Source organism: Daphnia carinata, chromosome 7, assembly GCF_022539665.2.
Source record: "Daphnia carinata strain CSIRO-1 chromosome 7, CSIRO_AGI_Dcar_HiC_V3, whole genome shotgun sequence".
Classification (NCBI taxonomy): domain Eukaryota; kingdom Metazoa; phylum Arthropoda; class Branchiopoda; order Diplostraca; family Daphniidae; genus Daphnia; species Daphnia carinata.
In genome coordinates this window covers 4,307,861-4,327,256 of record NC_081337.1, presented here as the reverse complement: position 1 = coordinate 4,327,256, position 19,396 = coordinate 4,307,861, and the positions used below count along the sequence as shown (strand labels likewise).

The 19,396-nt window shown below is 43.9% G+C and overlaps 1 protein-coding gene across 1 annotated transcript; it reads left to right on the top strand.

The window, feature by feature from the left end:
- The first annotated feature begins 12,931 nt into the window (after nucleotides 1-12,931).
- Nucleotides 12,932-14,855, top strand: LOC130695505 (C-1-tetrahydrofolate synthase, cytoplasmic-like). Its single transcript, XM_057518647.2, has 8 exons — nucleotides 12,932-13,046; nucleotides 13,120-13,266; nucleotides 13,391-13,488; nucleotides 13,549-13,747; nucleotides 13,838-14,070; nucleotides 14,126-14,267; nucleotides 14,337-14,448; nucleotides 14,506-14,855. The coding sequence occupies exons 2-8, from the start codon at nucleotides 13,198-13,200 to the stop codon at nucleotides 14,700-14,702; spliced, it is 1,050 nt and encodes a 349-aa protein (XP_057374630.1). The 5' UTR covers nucleotides 12,932-13,046; nucleotides 13,120-13,197; the 3' UTR covers nucleotides 14,703-14,855.
- The last annotated feature ends 4,541 nt before the right edge of the window (nucleotides 14,856-19,396 follow it).

Genomic DNA, 19,396 nt, shown 5'->3' with positions numbered 1-19,396 from the left:
GTGTCCGTCATATTGGCCGCGCCCCGTCTCGGCATCGTTTTCGAGGTCATTGGCCTCCAGAACAATTGTCGGGCGTCATTGCGGTCCAGTCCGCCAAGTCATAGTAGCACGGTGCCCCAACCGGCTGCCCAGACGTATTGCGGCTATTGCATTGGGTTTCAGAGGACCCAATACCACTACTTTACGCTGCGCCGGCAGACTCCGGCATTGAGAATCGCCCGGCCAAGGGGCATATCTCAAATTGGTCCTTCGAACAAAAATAATAACAGAAACGTCCGTACATTCCATAACAGTGTCGGACAGCATACATCAGCAGCACCAGCAGGCGGTGTACGCAAGATTCCAACAACTCCTAGACTCAGAGGCTCGTGCTTACGAACTCTGGAAAGAGTTAGAACAGACCATCCCGAAAGGTGTGTTCAGGAGACTTCGCATCCCGGAGCCGTTCCCTGAACAACGTGCCAAGAGATCCGTGGAGAAAAAGAGTCGGCCAAACCCTTACACGCGACCGACCGCTCCGACTTTGGACTCGCCAGCCCAGTTCTTAAACGAACAGGAGAGGGAACAGCTAGCTGCCCTCACCAAAGTTAAGGAGTCACACTCCTCGGCAATAGCAGCGGCACAAAAGGCAGCAGAACGGGCCGAGGAACACGCCAGATTCCTGCTGGAGACAAGTAAGCTGAGACGCGATAAGGAAGAGCTTCAGAGAAGGGAGCAGTTATTGGAAAGAGCGCGCGGTGTCAAAGAGTTGCCGCCCGCCACATTTCAAGTACCGGTCCCTCCACCGACCCCCACGGTGCTGAGCCAAGAAATAAGTGACCTCGCCGCTGGACCTTCAAAAGAGCCAGCGAAGAAAGCGAGGTCCACATCAGGAATACCAAAAAGTTGGAAGAAATCTTCACCCGAAGAAAGGCTGAGCAGGCAACTATCTAAGCGACTGGCAAAAACAGGGATAGCTTCATCCTCCGAGGACGAAATCCTTAAGTCCCCAGTGCTTGTTTAATATTTGTTGTACTGTTATAATTTGTTATCGGGAATAAAACTATCTCTACTACTATCTAAAAAAAAAAAAAAAAACTCTATCACTATCAAAAAAAAAAAAAAAATGTCAGTTCCGTCAAGGAGAACGAGACAAGCGGTCACGGACCCAGAGGAGACGACTATCGACGAAAGATTGTCGATCGTCGAGGAGAAAGTAGAAAAAATATACAAGGCAGGCGACGGGTATCACTCTATGCTACACAAGAGAGTGGAGGTCGCGGAGAAAACGATCGAAAAGTTTATAACAGACATGGGAATAAAAATGAAGGCAATAGAGAAAAAAATAAAAGACATGGAGGATTTAGAGGGAAGATTGGCGGCAATATCAGAATTGGTGAAAGAAATAGACGGGAAAAGTAATAAAGCGTTGAACTCTGCAGCGAAATTAATCGAGCAAGCGAAAGAAAGCTTTTCGATGAAGGAACAAATCCCGGAGATCGTGGAGGGAGGAGCAGAAATAAGGTCAATCGTGGAGAGAACGATAGAAGACAGCCTGCCCGGCCTAGAGGATAGTCCGATAAGACGACAAGAGCCTTTACGGGCTTCGTCAAGGGCTGACTCCCCACTAGGTACGCGGGAAGAGTTGCTTGAGGATCGGGCTCTGATAAAAAAGGAACTGAAAGACAGTATTGCGCTGGCGGAAGCCGACGCTGAGAGTAGACAGAAATACATAGACAAGGCCGAAGCTCGGTGGGTGGCCATCGTAGCGTTGAACGAAAAGCTTGCCGCAGTCTCTACGGCAGCCGAGAAGGCGAGTGACAGAGAAACAGAGGATAAACTGAGAGAAAGAATGAAAAAATTAAGAGAGAAATACAAAAAGTGCGAAACCCAATCGCCAGTAACCAGAACAGCGCTACCTCTACCGACGTTTAACGGAGAGATCACAGCGTGGAAAGGATGGAGAGCGATGTGGACGGCGTATGACGCCGATCCAAGATTGACAGAGGCGGAAAAATTCCAATATTTGCGGACAAGCCTGAAAGGTAAGGCCGAAGAATTGATATCGCATATACACTTTGATGAAAACCAATACCAGGAAGCAATGCTGAAATTGGAAAAGAGATTCGGGGACACAGAAAAATTAAAAGCCCACTACGTAAACGAACTGAAAAGTCTCGTGGCCGTAAGACTGGGAGACTCAGCAACGACCAGCCAGTTGAAGAGAATCTTTGACGGGTTGACAAATGCAAGAGCCGCCCTGACGAGTCTCAAAGTGGATATGGGCGGCTATGGAGAATACATCGCGGGGGACGTGTTGAAGGCACTGCCTAAAGCCTTAACCTCGCGATGGTGGAGAGACAAATGGTTCGATGAGGATCAACCGACATTAGAAGCCATTCTCAAAGAGCTTGATCGAGAGATAAGGCTAAGAGAGATGGAGGAAGATCCCGTGAGCCAGCCGCAGAGCCCGAGAAGGGAGCCTCAAGAGAGGGGAGGTAGGATGACACCCTGTTGTTTTTGTCAGCAGAATCACATACACCACAGGTGTATGGTAAATACCCCGCAATTCAGACGAACGCTCTGCGAGCGAGAGAACCGTTGTTTGAAATGCCTCGGCAGATCGCATCGGACGGAACACTGCGTAGCCAGGGTCCCGTGTAGGAATTGCGGGAGTATAGACCATAGCCCAGCGCTATGCCTGTCAAGACAAAGACAATACGGGCCAGTCAGACCACAGTCCCCGCAAAGGCCGATGAACAGATCGGTAACGATAGATACCAACGTGAATTGTGCGCAGGCAACCTCGATCGGACTGCCCACGTTCACGGCGGTATTACAAGGAAAAAATAGCAGAAAAATAAAAGTGCTAGGTCTGATAGACTCGGGGAGCGAGAAAACGTTCATCCGACAGAGTCTGATCAGACGATTAAAAGCGGACGAAGAAGATGAAGGAGAGATAAGAGTGAACACGTTTGGGTCAGACCAAGCGGAAAGATCAGTGCTAAAGACCTATAGCATATGGATGATTCCCGAAAGACAGGGAAAAATAAAAATTAAAGCTACGGCGATAAAATATGTGGCGAAAGCAACCCCTAAGGTCCGGTCAAAATTAGTGGAGATTTTGACGGAACAGGGGGAGAAGGTCGCGGACGAAAGACATTTGAGGGCAGACAATAAAACAGAGTTTGACATGATAATAGGGTGCGACTATTATTGGCAAATTCTAAAACACCAGACAAAACAGGGTCCAGACGACTCAGTGGCATGTGCCAGTAAGCTGGGGTGGATCATTTTTGGGGCACCCACAGCAGGAAATCCGAGAGAAGTGTCGGCAAACATTGTTACACAGGCCGACGGAAAGAAAGCGATGGTAGATTTCAAGGAATTCTGGGCCTTGGAACACATGGGAGTTACGCCCCAAGAGTTAGAGGACCCGGGGTTCCTGAAAAATTATCAGGAGACCATAAAGAAAGATCAGACGGGCAGATATGAGATTCTGTTCCCGTTTAAAAATAACAGAAGGTCGATGGAGACAACAAAAACATAGCTTCGATAAGATTGACGGGGCTGTTGAAAAAAATGAAGCGGGAGGACAGAATGGCCTACCACGAAGTTTTTCAACAATACCTCGAGAAAGGCTACATAGAGGTAGCTGATAAAAATTACACAGGGGCATGTACGTATTTACCACACAGACCGGTGATAAAAACAGAGGCGGCAACCACCAAGATCAGACCGGTGTTTGACGGTTCGGCCCACCAACAAAATAGGCCTAGCTTGAACGATCTGTTGGAGACCGGGCCAAACCTAAACCCGGAGCTCTTGGCGGTGCTGCTCAGATTCAGGCAGAACGAGATAGCGTGGATGGCGGACATCACGCAAGCATTCCTACAGATAGGAATACAGGAAGAACACGGACAGATAGTCCGATTCCTATGGATAAAAGACCCGAAAGATGATAACTCGGAATGGATAGAATACAGGTGGAAGAGAGTACCTTTTGGACTCTCGAGTAGCCCATTCATCTTACGAGCAGTTATATTAAAATGCTTGGATGAGCATAAAGATGAATACCCAGAGCTGGTGGGAAAACTGGGCGCGCAGTTATATGTGGACGATTGGTTGGGGGGAGCGAGTAGCATTCCCCAAGCAATCGAGGCGATAACGCAAGCCCAGAAAATATTTAGTTCGGCCAAAATGGAGCTTCGAAAGTGGACGACAAACAGCGTGGCACTGAGAGAACAGTTGCAAGCGTTACAGCTCCAAAAAGGGAAATAACGATGGGAGACAGTACAGAGAAAGCAGTCAAGGCACTGGGAGTCACATGGGATCCGGAGACGGACTCATTTCGATTCAAGCCAGAAAAAATAATAGAAGAGGCCGAAGAGATGAGCAAGAGGCCGACGAAAAGGAAGTTGTTCAGCCTTGCGCTGAAAGTCTTCGACCCGCTGGGGTTAATATCGCCGGTAACGGTGGTAGCGAAGATTATCATGCAGAAGGTCTGGATAGACAAGACAGGCTGGGATGAACCAGTGTCGGCAAGCATAATGCCACACTGGGAGACGTTCATTAAAAGTTTGTCGGACCTCAAGAACACAAAGCTGGGATGGTGGACTGGAGAGATCCGTTCACCGAGACTACACTTGTTTTGCGACGCTAGTGACGACGCATACAGTGTAGCCGCATATCTGGAAAACGGGGAAGATACAAAGCTGTTATGCAGCAAAACCCGGATAGCACCGGACCCCAAAAAATCAGTGTCGACCCCCAGACTAGAGCTGCTCAGTAACCTGCTGGCAGTCAGACTGGGGGAATACATTGAAAAGTCTCTGGGACGCTCGTTTGAGAAAACACTGTGGACGGACTCGGCGATAGCCTACTGGTGGATGAAAGGCGAATCGGGCCGTTGGAAACAGTTCGTCCACAACCGGGTGACAGAAATCAGGGAGAAGATCGACATAGGGTCGATAAGGCACTGTCCGGGAGCTCAGAACCCGGCAGATATAGCATCGAGAGGGGCTTCAGTGAGCCAGCTGAACCATAAGAAAGATTGGTGGTCAGGCCCAGAGTGGCTGAACAAAGAAGAGAATTGGCCGAAGAATCCAGCCCAAATGGAGCAGGATTGTACAGAAGAAATCAAGAAAGAGGAAAAAATGAAAGAGATAACACAATGTAGTGTTTCGATGTCAAAGGAAAAAGAATGGTACGAGAACTATAGTTCGTTGCGTACGATAATCACAATCTGGGCGACAGTGAAGAGAGCGGTGAAGAGGTTTAAGGGACAACCGAATCCCGAGACACCGCTGGCGGAAGTGTCGGGTGGCGCCGACAAGAAACAGTTCAACATCCTCGCAGCAGAAGAGGTAGAACAAGCGGAGTTAGATCTATGGCGAAAGATGCAAAATGACGCATACAAAGATGAAAGAGAAGCCATAAAAGAGAAAAAACCCTGGAAAAATGATAAGTTGAGAAAGCTGGGATTGGCCTGGGACGAGAGAAACGGGCTAATCAGGTGTTACGGCCGCCAAGAATATTGGTTGCGGCTTAACGGTAGAGAAGCGGTAATCCTGTTGCCAGAAAACCACTATTTGACGGGCAAACTCATAGAGCAGACGCACGAACGGTTGCTGCACACTGGAGTAAGCACGACGATGGTGGAAGTACGGCGGACGTTTTGGATTCCAAGACTAAGGCAAACGATCAAGAAAGAATTGAAAAGGCGCATGAAATGTCAGAAACTAGATTCGAGACCGTTCAACGAAGTCCCGGCTCCACTACCGGTAGATCGACTTCAAATGGCGAACCCGTTTAATGTAACGGGGATAGACTTTGCGGGACCGTTCCCGATAAAACTGACGGCAAGAGGTGGACAAGCGAAGGCCTACATTTGTTTGTTCACGTGTGCGGTAACAAGAGCCGTGCATTTAGAAATGACCACAGACTTGGAGACGGCATCCTGTATTTTTGCACTGAGAAGGTTTTTTGCAAGAAGAGGGGTGCCGAAAGCCATGTATTCAGATAACGCGAAATCATTCACACAAGCCGCGAAATACCTGAGAGCGGCGTACAAAAGTGAGAACGTGTATAATACACTGGTGGACCTAAATGTCAAGTGGAGATTCTCCCCGAGCCTGGCCCCTTGGTGGGGCGGGTTCTGGGAGCGGATGGTCCTGACAGTGAAGAGGCTATTATACAAAACGTATGGAAACGAGTGTCTGGAATATGACCTGTTCCAAACGGTGTTAACCGAGATTGAAGATACGATAAACACGAGGCCATTAACGTATGTCTCTGACGACGATAATGAACCTCTAACGCCGAAGCATTTGATCACAGGCTATAGACAAAATCAAAAACACCCGGTAGACGAGGAGGAGAGAGAATATTCAGACAGAATACGTCTAACCAAGCGGGAGAAAATTAGAAGAAACCTGCTAGCAAATTGGTGGGGAGATTTCTATAAAGAATATGTGGCAGACCTCGAGAAATTCCACTGTCCAACGCCGGGTAGAACAAAACAAGTTGAGGTGGGACAAGTGGTGCTGATACACGACGAGAAATCCAAGAGAACGAAATGGAAAGTAGGAAGAGTGGCCAAATTATACCCGGGCTCAGACAACAAGTTCAGGAGGGTGGCAGTATTAATTGCAGATAAGGGTTCAGGGAAAGGGTCAATACCCATATACCGGGACATTAAGTGTCTTTACCCGTTAGAGTTACACGCGGGGACGATAGACGATGACCATCAAAATACTTCACCGTTCCAAGACACTGAAGACTTGGACAGTTCGGACTCTGAGTTGGACGAGGGTCCAACAGGGGGGAGTGTCGGAAAATCCGACGTCCAACACTGTCCAAGGGGACGGTGAAGAGATAGACGAGTAGAAGCGGAGATGCGGGGCACTCGGAACCAGAGAGTCGGTTGCCGGGGTAAGTCCATCATGAGGCGGGAACTAACCAAGAAGTTCCCGGTGACGGTACGAGAAATACCGGTAGACGGTAATAGATGGAATGTAAGCGGGACTTGATGCTATAAGTCCCGACGATAGAAGTTGGAGACGCTTGACTATAATATTGAAATAACCGTACGTAGTTTACAGCTATGTAGGGCGGTCTCTGTCGAGCAAAGGCAGAAATGAATATTAAAGACGCCCGCTCTGGAGCCAGTTTTAGCCCAGAGGAAATAAATATTTAAAACCCATCGTGACTGGAGCCAGTTTTAGCCCAGAGGGAAGAGGTTGGTGCCGGAGGAGTAACCGACAGAGGGTCGGCCAAGGAGAGTTGGAGGTTGGAGGTCAGCGGCAGTTCCTGAGGCTGAAACGGGTGACGGAACAACGGTGACATCTACTCCAGCGTTGATATTCATGTTCGTGCTATTATATATATCAGTCAACGGTGTTTTGTAAATTGAGTATATAAAGGCCGGTTTTGGCCGAATATAATACACACGAGTTTCACCGAAGCCCCCGGAGTCGGCTCTTCATTTTCTGCTGGTAATTACTATCACGTTTCGCTTGTTATCACTTGTGTTGCTGCCCGTCGCAACTGGCCGTCAAACTTCTGCCCGGCCGCGATAAGCTGCTTCCGCCCGTCAGCCCTCTTCGTTCTGCCCGGCTCCTTTTCTCGACGGCTACAACGAAGCTGCTTTTGCAACAGCTCTCATCCGGATTGGATCCTGTTTTTTGCCGTCGCTTCACTTGAAGATCCGTCCGACCCGGGGGCACTCGACGCCAAGGATCACAAGTAATCTAGCGTTTGTTATTCGTGTCCGTCATATTGGCCGCGCCCCGTCTCGGCATCGTTTTCGAGGTCATTGGCCTCCAGAACAATTGTCGGGCGTCATTGCGGTCCAGTCCGCCAAGTCATAGTAGCACGGTGCCCCAACCGGCTGCCCAGACGTATTGCGGCTATTGCATTGGGTTTCAGAGGACCCAATACCACTACTTTACGCTGCGCCGGCAGACTCCGGCATTGAGAATCGCCCGGCCAAGGGGCATATCTCAAACCGAGTGCTCCTGGGTAATAAGTGCAAGATATTTGTCATCTCCTCTAGGAACGCGATCTAATTCCATATGTAGCTCATGTAACTTCTGCTGCACAAAACTTAATTTCCTTTGTACATCTCTTCTGTCTTCTTGAGACTTAATAAATTTGTTTTCTGACTGAGAAGTTTTAAGATGAAAAACAACGAAGGTTTAACGAAACTAGATACAGTTCAATGTAAGTTCGGTATCTTACCTGCAAAACTCGTTGCTGTGCTGCTTTTACTTCTGAAAGACCAACAATATCCTCATATTGTTTATTTTTATGATACATCCAGGTTGAAACCGTTCCACTCACAGGTTTCGCTGGTAGCTTTTTTGGTAAAGATTTGACAAAATGAATAAAGGCCTCTGTTACATTTTTGTTTGACATTTTCCATTTGAATTAGTGCTTAACGCACATTGCACCGTGCACGATACGAATAACAAAGTTACAAACACAAATTCGTCTGCTTTTGCGAGAAGAGTTTCATTCCCATCCGCCTATTGGAAAGTTGAAACCATGACAACTTGTTATCCGACAGGCTTCTCTCTTTGATTGGAAAATTTCGCATACAGGCTGATCAGCAACTCCGATCGGCGCCATAATAGACGATTTTGGTGGAATGGTCGATTTTTCCGTAAATATAAACCGCCAACCAATCAAGATGCCTAATGAATTTATTGATCAACGTGTAAGAAGTAGGGAATCTTGTTCTGGTTTTCTTTGGTTGAAAAGCAATTACTGTTAGACTTCCGTAGTCGGTTTTCTCATCTACCTTTTCATTGGATTTCAATGGATTAGTCATTACCCGCTTCTTGATTTACACTTTGTGGTTACATAATACATGATCTACGTCTTCCACGCTTTTAAGGGAAACTTGACAATTCACATATGTTTTTTTTCCCTACGATTTACCGAAAGAAGGAAGATGTGCGAGTACAGGATAGTGCCCGAAATCAGAGTTGGGCGGAGCGCGCTCTGAGCGAGAAAGGGCTCGCCGTTTTTGCCCTCCGTGTTACCCCCCTCCAAAAAAAAAATCGTCTTTTTTTTCCTACGAACGAGTGAAATTCAATGCATCATCTAAACGTTCGACCATACCTCTAACAACTGCTTTCTAACTCCTCTCTTACCCCACTCCCCATGGTACCGCATGAAAAGACAACACAATTTTGTTAGGTTTAACGCTGTGCATTTTCAAACTACAACCAAAGAGTAATACACGCAAACAGCATTCACGCACACACACAAATCGTTTACAACAAGACTTTTGACTATATTATTTATACCAAAGGTAGGCTACACACACTCACACACACAATTTTGGGAATGCACGCTTCTCCTTAATTATTATTAGTATTATTCTTAATTTAGGTTAGTCAATGGAGAATGTCATATCATTGAACGCTTTCCATCAAGAACAGTTGCTGAAGAGTCTTCTTCCCTTATTAGGCCTTTTTCCCGCCTGATGTTTTTGGTACTCATCGCCACGGCACGATATCGGGATATCGGGTTCTTCGGCCCTCCTAATAGGGGAAAAACAGTCGTAATACTCATTACGATAATGTTTGGGAAGTTTCGTTTTTCGGCCACCAGGTGACATGTGTACTATCGTTTGCTATTGTTAGCTACATTGAAATTATCATCCGCTGTTCATTTCTATTGCTTTTCATTATCATAATATTTTTAAATTATTATATTAATATTTATTCCTTTGTTGCGATCTCTATGTTCAATATTTTAGCTCCACTGCACAGCTTAGAGTTTTCTTAAGGTAATCGATGAAACGCAGGTGAGAATGTCAATTGAAAAATAATTCATTTTTTAGTTAAAATTCATTTTATTACCATTACAGATAACCCGATAACCTGCCAAACAAATTACATACACAGCCAGTTTGAGCCATAGAGCAACGAGTTCAATTTAGATAGCCATGCAAAACGACGTAATATTTGAAAAGCTGCTTCATCGCACTACGTCCTAATTTTTTTTCGTTATCTTTGAAGAATGCGTAGAAAGGCCGATCGATACGGACATGTCCGCTTTCAGTTGCGACGATTTTTTTTTCGCGAATCAACAAACGCCGAAAGGACATGAAGATGCGGCCAGCGCAGTCCTTAGTGAGCATCGGAACAGCTAAAGCCTTGCAATCTTATGCCGTATTTCAACCAAAGAAAACAAGCTCGATGACTATGACCACGATGTAATAGGGAGAGGTGGCCAAACGCAGTAGGTTTGCACCAAAAAAAACTGTGCTAACTTCTATTTCTAATCCAAATGGTTTACCGCTAGATTTTCTAGTGCTTAGTGGCCCTCACTGTTCTATACCCCGCTACACACAAAGTTCCTGTTCTAGCTCCCAACTTTTTTTTTAAAATATGAATCAAGTTTCAAGACTTAGCGTCGGCTATATCCACCCAAGGTGGGCAGGGTTAAACATTCCATTGAACCAAAAACTAGAATAGGTCAGAATTATCGTATAATTTGACAGTTTTCAAATGGGAATGACAATTGGCTGATTGGACGTCAATGTGTTTTCGTCGACGTACAGTGTAAGTGTTTGACGAACCGGAGCCGTCCACATGAAGCATAAGGAAATGAGGCGAAGGAAAATTTCTGTAAATAATGAAAGCATGTGTACTGTAATATAACAGTGTCAGCACTTGAATTGGCAGTATTGTGCGTCAGAATCATAAATACCCTGCGTCCGAAATCGTACAAAAACTGCTTTGTTCGTTTTCTTTTTTTTTTTTGTCTTAAAGTTAACCCAGAACTGCCTTCTTACCCCCCGCCCTGCAACATTGAAAGACAAGACAAGTTTTGTAAGATGTTTAAAGCAGTGCATTTTATAATTCCAACCAAAGTGTGACATGTACAAAAGACATTCATTCTCATATATATACACACACACATACATACATGCACAACAGTAATTTTGATTAGATTCTTCATACCAAAGGTATACACATTTACACACACACATTCACACAGAATTTTGGGAGCACACACTACTTCTAATTTAGGCTAATCTAAGGAAAATTGATAATGGGAATCGTAAAACCTCTGCCGACACCATGGGGGAAAATCGTCATCTTCAGGCACAGGCAGAGGTGGTCGAACCAGCCGTTCGGACATCGGTACTGGCCTATTCGTCAGGTTCCCAGATGGAAGCAAACCCTCTGATAGACTGTGATGTAGATTGTTCATCTCTGCTGCGGTCTGTGTCCCCGAACGTTCAGCTGGAGCTTGAAACCGACCAGGCTCTTTGCAGTTCTTGAGACGTTTCTCCGCAGGAAGGGCTGCTGGCGCATCCTCTTCCCGCTTACGCTTAGCCGTTGAATCGTTGGGCAATGCTCTGGATGGTAATTGGCGTGTCAAGCCAGGCTCTGGTTTCGGTAACACTGGCAATGGTGGTCTTACCTGACAGTCTGCCAAGGGCTTTGGCTTATTAGTCAGCTGCTTTGGTGCTCTTGCTGGTGCTGGTGATGGAAGCTTACCCCCAAACAGACTGGCGTGGAGACTGTCAACCTTTGCTCTGGCCGCTATCGACGGATCAGTGCCTGATGCCTGTAAGAAATTAGGAGCTTTAGTGTTTACCTTATTTACTTTAGTATTAGTTGGTATTTGCTTAGGAACACGCTCCACCCGCTTAGGAACATGCTTAACCCGCTTCGGCTTAGTTTGCAATTTTGTTATATCATCTAATGATAGTAACGGTGGAAGGCGAATGACTTCTTTGGAGTTGGTACCCTCAAAACGTTTCTTATAAGTGAAGATTGCTGATGCGTCCCCTTCCCGCTTACGCTTACCCGACAAGTCATTAGGCAATTCTAGAGATGGTAACTTGCGCACCAAGCCAGGTTCTGGTTTCGGCAACGCAGGCAAAGGTGGTGTGATCAGGCATGTGGTCATTGGTTTTGGCTTATCAGCCAGCAGCTTTGGTTCTGGTTCTGGTTTTGTTGCTGGTTTTAGAACCGTAGTCCTGAACATAGCGCGATGGAGACTCGCAATCTTCGCACAGGTCGCTACCACTTTACGCATGTTTGGTGCCATTTTGGTGTTGGGTGCCATTTTCTCATTAGGTTGTGAGTCGAAGATTTAAAATGTGAGTTTGAATATACGGAGTAGGAGAGGTCTGCCTAGCTATTGGTTAGATAGGTTCAGCAATTAAACTTTGCTACTTTAAAAACTCAGATAGACGATTGTGGATAATGCATTCCGCATGGCGCAGAGGCCATACGCGACTGTTCATCCTTGAGAAGGCCAATAAGCCCTTGCCCGTGCAGTCTGTACACCATCCGGCGACTTTAATTCAAAATTGCTTATAGTCCGCCTTGGCTCGGCTCTCCCGCCACTCGCTTCCCCGTCAATAGGGGGTGGGATGGCCTGCGTGAGCAAGCAGGCCACCATTTGGGCAATTTACACTCAAGGACGCATTGCAGACCAGGCAAAGCCTGGGTTGGGCATGCTGCAGCCAGTCTCACCTGAAGCGCACAGGTTCGTCTCGAGACTAGCCCCATTGCCACAGCATTAATAATGCATTAATAATGCGTTAATAATCAGCATTAATAATGCATTAATAATGCTGCGGCCTAGGCCCATACCTTGAGAAAAAGAAAAAAAAGTTATTTTAAATGGCATAATGCAATTTACTTAAGTAGCACGGCTACTACTTCCCGTTATAATGTCGTCGGTTGAAATCGCGCTGTCGCCGGTTGAAATCGCGCTTCTTCCCGCTTGATGTTTTTCGGCCAGCGCCACCATGGGGTGATATCGAGATCTTCGGTCCTCCTAATATAGGAAAAGACGTCTTGTAGTTTCGATACCATATAAAATTGGGAGAGCTTCATTTTTGAGCCACCAGGTGACATGTGTACTATCGTTTGCTATTGTTAGCTACATTGAAATTATCATCCGCTGTTCATTTCTATTGCTTTTCATTTTCATAATATTTTTAAATTATTATATTAATATTTATTCCTTTGTTGCGATCTCTATGTTCAATATTTTAGCTCCACTGCACAGCTTAGAGTTTTCTTAAGGTAATCGATGAAACGCAGGTGAAAATGTCAATTGAAAAATAATTCATTTTTTAGTTAAAATTCATTTTATTAGCATTGCAGATAACCCGAAATCTTCTCCCCTCGCCTCAAACCATTAAATTACAAAACAATAGTGAGGAGTATCCTGAAAATGCTGTCTTGTTGTCAATTGAGGGTGTTTTTTGGATTCAGAGAACGGCAGCTTTGCTGTTATTATAAGGTAATTGAATCATCCCTTAATAATTTGGTTCTTTCTTTTATTAAATTTTAACACCTGGTTTTACGTTAATTTAGACATTTTTATTCTAGTTTTATATGGTATTAACAAATTTTGTATACTACAGCAAATCATGCATAGAAATAAATTGTCATCTTGGTCTTCAGCATCCCTCATCAAACCAAAAGAATATGGGAGGTTGCTGTCAGGTTCTGACATTGCAAAGTGAGATCACTTAAAATTTGATTTAATTATCTTAAGATTATTTATCTAAATTCAGTTTAGAGAAATCCTTCTGACCCTAAGCCAAGAAGTAGATAATCTGAAAATGCAGCATTCTGGCTTAACACCCCAGCTTGCCATTGTTCAAGTTGGTGCAAGAGAAGATTCAAATGTGTATGTGAAGATGAAATTAAAAGCAGCGAAGAATATTGGGATCATGGCTAAACACGTTGTCGTTCCATCCTCTACAAATGAGATTGAGGTAAAACATTAATATGGTGATATGTATAATCATCCTTCATTTGTGGAAATGCTCTATAGCACATTAAATTTTCATTGGTTTTTCTAATAGCTTTTGGGGATCTTGTCTCGTCTAAACCTTGATCCTCATGTTCATGGAATTATTGTCCAGATGCCATTGGACTGTGTGAACTCCATTAATCCTAGCCTAATTACAGATTCTGTGTTACCCTACAAAGATGTTGATGGGCTGAACTCAAGGAACCAAGGCAAGGTAGCTGTAGGTGACCTGGCTTCTGGATTTCTCCCTTGTACTCCCAGTGGATGCCTAGAATTAGTTAAAAGGTATCTTTTTTTTTTTTTGTAGCGGGAGGCAATATATTGATTAAATGGTATCCAGATCAGGCATGGAGATCGAAGGAAGCCATACCGTGGTAATCGGAAGAAGCAGGATAGTTGGAACACCAGTTTCCGAACTATTTAAATGGCACGATGCAACTGTTACGACTTGTCATTCAAAAACTAAAAACTTGGATGAAGTAGTAAGCAAAAATATTCTCTAAAAGCTTTTGCTGGGAAAATAACGTATTTTTTGTACTATGATGATACAGGTTGCTAATGCAGACATACTTGTAGTTGCCGTTGGTCAACCCAATTTGATAAAGGGTGAATGGATAAAAAAAGGCGCAGTTGTGATAGATTGCGGTATAACGTCTATTCCCGGTAATACCACATATCGCTTTATGCTTATTTCTTGGCTTACTGAAATTCGCTCGTCAGATGCATCGAAAAAGTCGGGGTCTAGACTGGTGGGCGATGTGGATTTTGAGCAAGCTAGGAAGCGAGCCAGTTGGATTACCCCAGTACCAGGTGGAGTTGGTCCTATGACTGTTGTAATGCTCATGAAAAATATCGTTCTGGCTGCCGTAAATGCCGCAAGAATTTTAGATGGGGAATCTGCTCGTCGTTCGTTCTAATGAATAAAAAAGTAATTATGTGCTCTTCCCGTTTGGGCTAGCAACCTTTGTTTCTGTACGGTGATCTCTTATCAAATGATCGTGACTTGTGGAATCCTATTGTCATTCACAAAATCTTGATGCGAGCTTTAATAAACAAAAGCCGCAGAAAAAATTCAACCAAGACGGACCAGCCACGGAAGATAACTTTATATGCGCTGAAATAAAATTCGGCTGTATGGCAAAAAGTTTAATCGAAAATTTTTATCGAGAAACGGTGTAAGCGGGGTATGCAGCCGGGTATAGGAACACATTTGCTTTTTCCTTGCACTATGTTTGACACGCATTCCGACCTAAATACCCTTAAACAGAAAAAACGGGACCCCAAAACTGATTGATCGTCCAAAATGCCACTCGATTGACGAGAATACGTTGACCCATCTGCATGGGAGAAAATGGTCCGAACCATTTCAGAAAAGCGAAGCAGCAGGAATAATGCGCTTGGATGTAGTGTATGTTTGCTCATTACAGCTACCAATAATTCTTCTTTGCGGCAAACTGTATCAGGTCTTCCCATGCCATCGAAAGTAATAGCCAAACGATTGCACCGCTTGAAGCGTGTCGGTTATTTCACCTTCAAAAAGAGCTGGACAATAACTTTTACCCCACTGGAAAGGAAAATTCGACTGGAGGAGGAGGAGGGCTACAACGCCGATTTGGAAGACGAAATTGTTCCCGACAACCTGCCACAACCTTGACGAAGGTTCTTATGGCTACTGGTCTCCACCTGCCTCACTTTTGGTTGATCAGCTATTACATGTTCGTGTTATGCTTGATCACATCTTAGCCGGATTTTATTCGTCTGAAGAAAAACTCTGCTGCAAGTTTACCGACCGCTCCCACCTGTTGAAGGCCTCTAATTCCTCAGTGAGGCCGTCTTAGTTAAAAATGTTTGAAATTAAATATTTTCCATGTATTAAATGGCTTTTTTCTGACGTATCAATAGATTATCTTATAAGGCAGTATTTGTACGAAAACCTACCGCTTCATCCGCCTGACGCCCTAACTGATTTGCGCTCGGCCTTAGTGAACAACACGACGTTTTCTGTTCTGACGGAGCTTTACGAATTTCATCGCTATTTGCAGCACCTGTTTCCTACTTTCAATCAATTATGGACAAACTCATCAAAGCTCAAGAGGAAAAGGGGTGTTTCATCATCGATGAAGAGGTATTCATTTATAAAGCTCGCTCACTTATCCAATAGATAAACATCACATTGCTATTTAACAGTATTATGATTGAAGCTGAAGATTTGGAATTGTCTAAAGTTCTTGGCGATATATTTGTGTCAGTAGCCGTGGCTTTACACCTCGATTCGTACGGCCCCCAATGCTGTTTGGAGAGTGTACTACAATATGATGAAAAAAGAAATTGGTATTTGTATTTCCGATGATTAGAGTAAATGGTTTCCATTATGGTTTTTTCTTCTTATTTGTAAACGAATTTAGTATAAATCTTCCGAAGTCGCCCATCAGAGAATTGCTAGAACTAGAAACCGATCGAGTTAAGTGTGGATAAGAAGTGATGGCAAACTTGGCATTTCTCTCTGCTTTGAATTCTTGTATGTCTGCTGATTTGTGCGCAGTTGGATATACAGGAAAGCTGAACGTTTCCCTGACGGCTGTCTAAGAGTTATTTTCTAGTTGAGAAATTTTGCCTCAGAATGTTTATTCATTGGAAAGCAAAGAAAAATGGTCATCTTCAACGTAATTGAACATAATCACTTCTAAAGCCAGAAATAAAGCTGAATGGACTATGAACGATGAAAAACTAGATAAGTTTTAGTAAAATGCAATTGTATTTCATTTCGGAACAATAAGAGCATGATTACAACTCTCAATGTGGACATTTGAGCATTGTTTTCAATTCAATGAGTGTAACGAGAATACTAAGAATTTATTCCACATAGACGAGTAATTTTTAAAAATGTAGGCTACTCAAGAACTCGGAACAGAATTCTTTCTTCGATCAGGTTAAAAAAAAAAAGAAAACGAAACAATGCACCACAAAACAAAACATTCATTTTAAAGCCGTAATCATGCCCGGTGCCAGTGATGCTACTACCTTTACAAAGCATTTTCTTGTACACTTCTCAGCCAGTTAAAATCTAGAGTTGTGGGGACGCCCTTCCCCTACAGTGACCCTGTGAAATCCGAGGCGAACTCGTAAATGAAATTTTCTATTAAAGTGCGTTTGGAACTTCCATGCGCTACACACTCTTTCTGAATTGCGTTCATCTAGCTGCTTTAAGCAAGACTCGAAATGTTGGCAAGCACTTTTAACGAATATAAGTGCAATACCATCATTCTCTTCATAGTCATATAGCTGCATTAAGCAAGAATCGAAATGTTGACAAGCACTTTTAACGAATATAAGTGCAATACCATCACTCTCTTCATAGCTCACAAGCATGCCAGACGAAGACAATTACAGTAGAGTTATTTACGCAAATGAAAGCCCTCACGCTCGATAATGAACAATTCCATTTTGAGTACGCCAGTCGATTTCGTTGGATTACCACAGGAGAAAGCGTCCTTACAAGTCATGGATTTGATGGTCCAGGCGGAGGTGACGAATGTAAAATTTGTATCCAATCGTGAAAAAGAAGTAATCGTTCAATGGGCTTACTACTGTATGGCTGGAGCCTCTGATGACTAAGTTATTTCCCGAAGACGCAGTATGCCCTTGTTGGCTCGTTTGGATCATTTTCTTTGATGTATGAGTTCTAGTTTCAAAGGTCTTTTCTGTTTTGGATTTTTTACCACTAGCAGCGGCAAATGAAATGTCTGTTGACCGTATTGCACAGTAGCCATAAATTTGCCCATTAGCTTGATCTTCTTGCCGCCAATCAGGCCAACGAAATCGAATTCGACAGGCACTAAGCTAGGTTTCCCCATTTGTTTCCAAAAACACGCGCTAATGCACGAATGATGAACGCCGGAATGTATGCCCATAACCACTTCTAATCCATTTATCTCTAATTGGAGTAATAGTTTTGTAGGGACGATTTGTAGTTCTTGAAACGTTTCATCAAACGGTATGGTTTTCTCGCCGCATTCAGATACAGTTAGACCCACGTCTGGGTCCATTGTATCAAGTCTGCCGGCCAACTGATTTTCATTAACGGTCTCAAACTTTGGCAACGCGATAATAGGTGCATTTTCTAGCGCTTCGGTCTCGCGACATAGCTCCTGAGGTGGCAGTAACCCTTCAACGGCTTTTGTTTGCTTTACATTGCACGTTGTTGAAGCACTCTCTTTCTGACCAAGTTTAGCTTCAGCAATGGGTGTAGAAGTCATAATATGTCCACACATTGGACACTTTTTACTTGGTTCTGCAGGAGGAATGCGTTTTATAAAACCGGACTTTTGAAGAACATTTTCAAATGTTAGTTTTTTCTTTGCTTGCCGATCTTCACTTCTTGCTTTATAGTATTGAATCGATCCAAAGATAGAATTAAAATCGAGTGATAATGCATTATACCAATCGGTTCCAAGCATCGCAAGAGAATTGGTACGCCTATTTCGCTTTAGTACACTCAGTAAAAAGTGGTGTCTCTGTCCTGAATACTCTACGTAAACTGAAAATTCTCCTTCCTGCCACATCACTTTTTCATTTGGTTCTACGAAAGGTATTTTCTTCTTCTTAGCTTAGGCTTTCTTAGTTTTTTCCATACATCATGGCCAATAGCAGATCGCCCATACCAGGTATTTACCATCATCTTGATTAGCACACCATTCACACTTACGTTGACGAAATATGGGTGGCTATTACAAGAGGATTTCAATTCCAGGGCCAACGTCCTGCTCGTTTCAGTTTCATCTCAAAGGTATGTACTTTGAAGAGGATTGAAAAAGGTATTCCAGTCCAAGTTAAGACAACAAAGCCCCTGTATTCCTAGTAGATGTAAACCTACATTTTTTAAATATGGAGTTGACTCGCTAATTACTAGCATTGGCAGGCTGAAGGTCCGTTGGTCGTATTGCATATGAGCAATAAATTTTCCAATCACCGTCAAGCTTTTGCCCGCAGGTTCCCCTGTCAAACCAAATGTGACAGGCTCTAATTCTGGCATGCCCATTGCTTCCCATGTACTCGTGGTAATAAGCGAATCGTAAATGCCGGAATAAAATGTCATATTCACCAATAGTCCATTAATCCTCAGCTGAAGTCTGTATGGGGTTTTAGGGTTGTTCGGTGGCTCTCGAAACTTTTGATCCGATAGTTTAGTTTCCTCTTTGCGTTCACTTTTCGTTTGATCCCCAGACGAGTCAACTGTGTTCATTTTGCTGTCAATCCTATTTTCATCGAGGTTTTCAAGCTTTGTAAAAAATTCGTTCGAATCAACAATTGTAGAATTCGCTACCGATGTATCCGTAATCACTTCTGGTACTCGTATGTTTGAGTCTTTGTTCTCTTCTACACTTTCATCACTACGAGATTTTCTTCGTTGATTCAAGAATTTAACGAACGAAATGGGCTTCCACCATTTTTTCTTCTTGTATCCATCTCGCTGCTGTTTAACATCACTAGAAGCAGCTTTCAGTTTCGTTGTTTTAGATGAAAACATTTTCCACCGCTTTTTTTTCTCCGTTACGGTGGCCTCTCCATTTTCAACATCAGTGACAGTGTCTGGGTTATTATTTTCGTTTTC

Coding starts and splice junctions, on each gene's coding strand:
- LOC130695505 (XM_057518647.2), top strand. CDS start 13,198: ATGCTGTCTTGTTGTCAATTGAGGGTGTTTTTTGGATTCAGAGAACGG. Junction 13,267..13,390: donor AGCTTTGCTGTTATTATAAG/GTAATTGAATCA, acceptor TGTATACTACAG/CAAATCATGCATAGAAATAA. Junction 14,071..14,125: donor TGCCTAGAATTAGTTAAAAG/GTATCTTTTTTT, acceptor AATGGTATCCAG/ATCAGGCATGGAGATCGAAG.